General features: G+C 50.6%; 1 protein-coding gene across 1 annotated transcript; it reads right to left on the bottom strand.

The window, feature by feature from the left end:
* Window positions 1–123: 123 nt before the first annotated feature.
* Window positions 124–2,108, bottom strand: LOC119875999 (kallikrein-15-like). The gene is made up of 3 exons (XM_038528054.1): window positions 1,808–2,108; window positions 1,552–1,688; window positions 124–502 (listed from the first exon to the last, which is right to left on the bottom strand). Exons 1-3 carry the CDS (start codon window positions 2,085–2,087, stop codon window positions 350–352), a joined length of 570 nt encoding a protein of 189 aa, XP_038383982.1. The 5' UTR covers window positions 2,088–2,108; the 3' UTR covers window positions 124–349.
* Window positions 2,109–6,963: the final 4,855 nt, after the last annotated feature.

Below are 6,963 nucleotides of genomic sequence, written 5' to 3'. Positions count from 1 at the left end.
ACTTCTCTTCACCGAGGCATCGGGGCAGTGGGTGAAAAGGAACAAGGTACAGAGGCTCTGGGTCCGCTCCCAGTGTCTGGTTCCCACTTCCCTTCATCGCCAGGAGAAAGTCACAGAAACTCCTACAGAGAAACTTGCATCAGCACTCTTGTTATCTCAGTGTTTCAACAGGTGACCTTGAGCACCGGCTCTGGCCTAAGACGGGACAAGCCCTAACATGTGGGCCTTGGACAAATGAGGTCTTGAGGGATGGCTTGATTCTGTCCCTTCTGTCCCAGGTCAGGATGGGGTTGTTGGCCAGCTGTGGGAGCTTGTGCTCAGCCAGAGACACAGTGTCAGGCCCAAATAGTTAGTTCCTCTTCATGGATTCCTTGATCCACTCCAAGTAGCTGCAGACTTTGGTATAGACCCCAGGCTTGGTGGTAGTGTCACAGGGGACGTCACCCCAGGACACAATGCCCTGCAGGACTCCCCTACAGACCAGGGGTCCCCCGGAGTCACCCTGTGTGGAGAAGGGAGAGTTTGAATGGGAAACTTCTGGATCCAGTGTCCCCATCCTTATCCTAATCACCATTGACCATCTCGGTCAAACTCCAATCCCACCCCACCCCACCCCACTGCATGCCATCCCACCCCACCCCAACTCAATATAACCCAATGTAAGGCACACCAATCCAACCCAACCCCGTGCCAACACAATCAATACAACTCGGCCCACCCATGTTCAGTCCTCCCCGTGTAACCCCGACCCAGGCCAGCCCCTACATCTTCCCCATTCAGAGTCAAACCAGACCTACGCCTATCCTCACTGGCAACACAACCAATCCCAGTCATCATGTCTGTCACATCCTAGACAAAATGTACCCTGTCCCCAATTTCACCCAACATATTTTCCATTTAAAATCAAACCAGGGGGTTGAGGGTTTGGGCAGCCTAGGTGGCTCGGCGGTTTAGTGCCGCCTTCAGCCCAGGGCGTGATCCCGGAGACCCAGGATCCAGTCCCACATCAGGCTCCCTGCACGGAGTCTGCTTCTCCCTCTGCGTGTGTCTCTGCCTCTCTCTCTGTCTCTCATGAATAAATGAAATTAAAAAAAAAATCAAACCAGGGCGCGGGGTGGCACAGTTGATTAGCGTCAGATCTTGACTTTGGCTTGGGGTCCTGGGATGGAGCCCCACATCATGCTCCAGGCTCCAGGCTCCATGCTTCTCAGCAGAGAGTCTGCTTGACATTCTCTCTCTCTCCCTCTCTCTCTCTGCCCCCTCCTCACCTTCTGCTCTCTCTCTCCTGAAAACAAATAAATCTTAAAAAAAAAAAAAATCAAACCAAGCCCATTCCTATCCCTAACTCAAGCTCAGGATGTTGCAAACGGAACAGCACATCATCCACCCCAAACCCAACTCAACCTCATCTTCAGCCTCCCCCTGGCCCCATTCTAACCGCTCTTTCTTCTCCATCCCCAAACCTATGTCTACATCTTCTGTGGCCCAAAGCAAGCACAACCTTACCCCATCCCAACTCCCAAACCATTTCCCCTACCCCGTGGCTCTGACCTCACAGGACTCGGTGCCTCCACCCTCTGCTCCTGCACACAGCATAGAGGCCACCAGGCGCCCTGGGTAGTCCTTGTTACAAGAGGCAGCCGGGATAACACTGATGTTGGCACAATGCAGGGTATCTGGGAGACTCACTGGGGAGGACAGTGGACTTGAGTGAATCTGTATTTTCAGGCCCTTGCCTGCCTCGCCCAAGAGCCCTGGACGGCTAGGGTCCCTGGAGGCCTGACACCCAGCCCCTCCTGTCACGCACCTTGTGAGTCTGTGCTCCCTTTGGTCCCAGGCTTGTGATCAGACACCAGCCCCCAGCCGGACACCACGCAGGCCTCGGCCGGTTGGGGGCAACGCGTGGGCAGCGCCACGGGGCGCACTTGCCGGGAGAGGCGCGCGGGCCGGGTTAGACGTAGCAACATGACGTCGTGGCGATGGCTGTGTGCTTCATAGAGCGGGTGTGGGATGATGCGAGCCAAGGTCCTCAACTGCTCGGGACCATCGCGCTTGCGCAGATTGTGCTCGCCCAGGCGCGCTCTCATGAAGCTGTGCGGGCAGGTGATGATTATCGCAGGTGGAGCGAGGAGGAGGCACAGAGATCAAAGAGTGGGCATGCTGGGGTCCCCCACCCTTTGGGAATCTGGAGATGCCATTCTGCCCCTGCCCGGGGCGCTGAAGCCAGTAGTAGTGGTCGCCTCTGGCCTCTCGGGACCAAGGAGGTGCGGCCACCTGGAACTCAGCCCCTAGGCTCCGGCTCTTTCCTCCTCACAATCCGAGATTCTCTGATCTCTAGACCCTTGGTGCCCCTGAGGACTTTGAGCCCTGCCTTCATACCGGGTTTGGCAGTGGGCTGCAGACAGCACCCAGTGCTCAGAGATGAGGGAAGCACCGCAGTTGAACCGTCCACGCTCAAATAGGGCCACTTGCCAAGTGGGGCTCACACTCTTCGCCTCCCAGGATCTTGTCAGTGTCGTCCTGGACCGCTGGGAGAAGGGCAGAGGAGGATGCCTGCGGACAGAGGCTTTTCCCTGGGTCCCACACCTTTGCGTGCACTCTGCCCATACGATGTATTTTTCATTTGTGCTTTCCTCCAACCTCTGAAGACATCCCTGTCCTTGAATTTTTTAGCCCTGCCTTCTGTTGGCCTTTACAAGTGCTGCTGCTTTGCTCCAGGACTGTCCCCCTGCCCTTGGCCCTTTCCTGTGTACTACGGGATTCTGGGAGAGCACATAGTTGGGAAAGGTTCAGAAGCCAGGAAGTCCCCTGAGGTGAGAAGTGGAGACCGGGACCAGGAAGATGGCCACTTGGAACCAGCCATTCAAGGTCACCAAGCTGTCACAGACCATCAAGTGGATGTGGGCACTCGGTATGTATGACACACAGTCTTGGCTCTAGAGTCAGAACATCTCAGCCAAATGCGCATGTGGCCACACAAGGTCATGGGCAAACCTAGAGGCACAGCCAGTGTTCCAAACTTAGGAACTGATGTGGAGAGCAATTTAAGCTGAAATTCACCTGCATCTCCATGGGTTAGCAGCTTCAGAAATCATCACAGCACAGACCTTCACAGGTATGTATGAATCTGGAGAGTTCAAGCATGAGTATGCGCGTGCACACGCAGACACACAGACACTGATTTGGACCTCAAAGCTCACACCTAAATTTCACACAGGGGACCTGGTTCCCACATGTGGACTGGAGTTGGACACACAGGGCTTTGAAAGCCCACCACACGCAAACACACACACACACACCCAGAGCACCATGCATAAGGCTACCTAAGCAGGGATATTCCAAGGTCATAAGACCATGATCTGGGCAATGGGGGTTATGACCCCTGAAGGTCACAGCAAGACACACAGACACCCACCCTGGGGCAGGAATTTGCACAGCCAGACCAAATGCACATATTCTGCCTACCAGGGTCAGGAACTGGCCAAGGGCCCTGGCAAGGTCAGGGGAATGCGGATGTGGTGGACAGGGGGCTTAAGAAAGCAAGGGTGGGTGGGGTTGTTGTTCGCCAAAGACGGACGGAGGGTGTGAGCTGAACAGCTGGGCATCGAGGCTGCACCCAGCCAGTACCAGCTGGAGGAGGGTGGAGGCCCTGGCTGAGTGCAGCAGGCAGGAGGGAGGCAGGGAGAAGAGAGCACAGAAGGAGCCTCAGGGGAGGCTGACAGCAGGGGGTAGCTTCAAGGAGCCTGCAGAAGTGAGGGTCATGTGGGGCATAATGAAAATCCACCTTCAACTTGTCCAGAGTAGAGGCATCAGGTTACACTTAAATTCTCCATGGGTGGTAGCTGAACATGGTCTGGAGTTTTCCTAGTACCCAGGGTCACCTTGACATAGTGGCCACCTCTCTCCAGCCTCAACCTGCTCCCCTGTCAAATGAAAACAAGTGAACCTGGGTGGCTCAGTGGTTGAGCATCTGCCTTTGGTCAGTTCGTGATCCCGGGGTCCTGAGATGGAGTCCTGCATTGGACTCCCCTCAGGGAGCCTGATTCTCCCTCTGCCTATGTCTCTGCCTCTCTTTATGTATCTCTCATGAATAAATAAATAAATATATTTTTTAAAAAAACAAAAAAAATATTTGGTCCCAAATATTTTTGGGATGCCAAAATAGATACCATGGATGCACCCATCAGTTTATATGTTCTTGCCTTGAATTGTTATATTTTTATACTTTATATTTATTTTTTTAAAGTTTTTTTTTCAACTGATTCATAAGAGAAAGAGATAGAGAAGGAGCAGGGTGGAGGGGTAGAGGGCAAAGCAGACTCCCCACTGAGCAAGAAACCCAATGCAGGACCGGATCCCAGAACCCTGGAATCATGACCTGAGCTGAAGGCAGATCTTCACTGACTAAGCCACCTGGGCACCCACTTTTCCTAACTTTTAAAAAATATTTATTTATTTATTTATTTGAGAGAGAGAGAGAGAGAGAGCACACAAGTGAAGGGGGGCAGGGTAGAGGAAGAGGGAGAGAGAGTCCCAAGCTGACTTTGTGCTGAGCCTGTTGCCTGAGATGGGCTTGATTTCAGGACCTGGAGATTCTGACCTGAGCTGAAACCAGGAGCCAGTCATTCCTCTGACTATGCCACCAGGTGTCCCTCTCCCTCATTTTTTCAAATAGTGTTTTTTTAACAAGATGATTAAAAAAAAATTCAAAAGTCAGGATGTCTGGGTGACTCAGTGGTTAAGCATCTGCCTTTGGCTCAGAGTGTGATCCCGGAGTCCCAGGATTGAGTCCCATATCAGGCTCCCTGCATGTTGTCTGCTTCTCCCTCTGCCTGTATCTCTGCCTCCCTCTGTCTCTCTGTGTGCCTCTCATGAATAAATAAATCAAATCCTAAAAAAAAAAAAAAACAACCCAAAAATGATTTCCAACTCCTTCAGAAACTTTTTGCTTCCTTGTAGGTCTCTGTGTGTTTCTGGTGCTTTTGAGCACTGCAACAGGAGGCTGACCAGAATCTGGATCTAGGGTGCCTGGGTGTGAGTCCTGGCCTAACCACTTGTCAGCTGGGTGATCTTGGGCATAATCTTTAATCTCTTTGTGCTTCAGCTTCCTTGTTTCTAAAATGGTAGTGGTAGTAATCCCTAATCATGCATTGTTTGATGAATTAGCAAGTTAAAATATGTAGAAGACAGGGTGCCTGGGTGGCTCAGTTGGTGAAGCATCTGCCTTGAGCTTGTGTTGTGATCCCAGAATCCTGGGATTCAGCCCCACATTGGGCTCCCTGCTCATCATCCCCTTACTTGTGTTCTTGCTCACTCTGTCACTTTCTCTCTCAAATAAATAAAGAAAATGTTAAAAAACAAAACAACACATAGACAGATTAGAATCATGCCTGGCACGTATCAAACACTACAGCAGAGTTAGCTATTATAAGGATTTTTTTCCCCAGCCAATTGCACCTACCTTCATTTCAGACCTCAAGTAAGTTCATGATACTTCTGCAACACTGTGTGGTATTAATCTTATTTACTTATTTTGGATATCTCTTTCTTGTATACCTCCCGAACTCAGGTTGGTGGATGTACATTATGGAAAAGAATAGAGGCAAAGATCTAGCCCCGGTTCAGGTACTACTGGATCATGGTGCTTAGAGGGTGTCATTAGGGGACTTATCTCTTGCCATGTCTCTGTGAACTTCCTCTGTATTGGGCCCTCAGGCCAGCTATGTCCATGCAGTGGCAATGGGGCCCATCAGCAGCACCCAGATTCTGTTCTCTTTTTGTGAACACCCGGGGAAAAGACAGTAAGTTGTCTTCTGTAGCCTTCAAGCAAGGATCTCAGGATGAGCTCTGATGGGATCAGATTTACTTCCCTGGGATTTCTCACTCTGCTCCACAAAAGTTGCTGTGGTCAGGAAGATGTCATGCTATGACTGGCTGGGTCTAGATCACATGCTTTTCTTACGAGTAGGTGGAGGGGTCATTTCTGTCAGAAGCAGAAGGACAAAAGGTGGGCAGAGAGTTCCTCTGAACAAAGTTAAGTTGCTATTGCCAGAAGAGTGGGAATGGATATGGAAGGTGGGCAAAAAACAACAGTTCAGAACTTCCTCCCATATTTATGATACTGTTTTGGAGCACAATTACCCTGGGGGTATTCCCAAGAGCAGAATAGCAGTGCTTCAGAAGAGCTTGGGGAGACTTTGTACGGCGTTGATATACACTCCCTAGAGGAGTCAGGATTCTCATGACAAGCAACAAACCAATTAAAGCTAGTTTAAGTAGAAAATAGATTTATACAGGATGTTGGGGGAGTTTGCAGAATCTGTGGAAGGCCAGAGAATTGGGCTCCCAGGGACAAGTGATCAGGATCATGCCCAAAAAGCCCCTGGAGGACTGGCTGGTTGGGTGTGACACTGCCGCTTGCCCTGTGCACCCCCATCTCTGGGGCCTGGACTCTACTGGGGAACCCCTTTCTCTGGTGCCCTGGGACCCTGGAGGTAGCTGTGGCCACACCTAGCAGAATAGGGTCCATGCCTACTATTGGAGGCGGATTCCAAGTGTAGTATGGCTCTTTATTGGTAGAGTCTGGTCATGTGCTGAGGTCTTAACTGTATGGGAGGCTGGTTTCCTTCCTGGAAACTGTGGATGCCTGTGTTGGGGAAAATATTCCAAATGTGGACTAGTGTTTAGAGGTGCTGGGAAGACAGAGAGAATAGTGAATGTTCATTTCATTTCCCCTTTGCTCTAAAATGGTAACTTTGTGTGATTTTAAAATTTAAGTTACTTTTATTTGAACAGACACTATATGTATATGGTTCAACATGTGAACAAGTGCAAGTTTCCCTCTAGCATTTCTGTCCACCATCCCACTCATTCCCCTTCCTGGGGACAACTGATGCTACTAAGACATCTTTTAGCTCCTGTGTATTCTTCTAGTCTTATTTTCTGCACATCTGAGAAAATAGC

Source organism: Canis lupus, chromosome 1 (assembly GCF_011100685.1).
Source record: "Canis lupus familiaris isolate Mischka breed German Shepherd chromosome 1, alternate assembly UU_Cfam_GSD_1.0, whole genome shotgun sequence".
NCBI classification, from domain to species: domain Eukaryota; kingdom Metazoa; phylum Chordata; class Mammalia; order Carnivora; family Canidae; genus Canis; species Canis lupus.
This window is presented reverse-complemented; position numbering and strand designations above follow the sequence as displayed.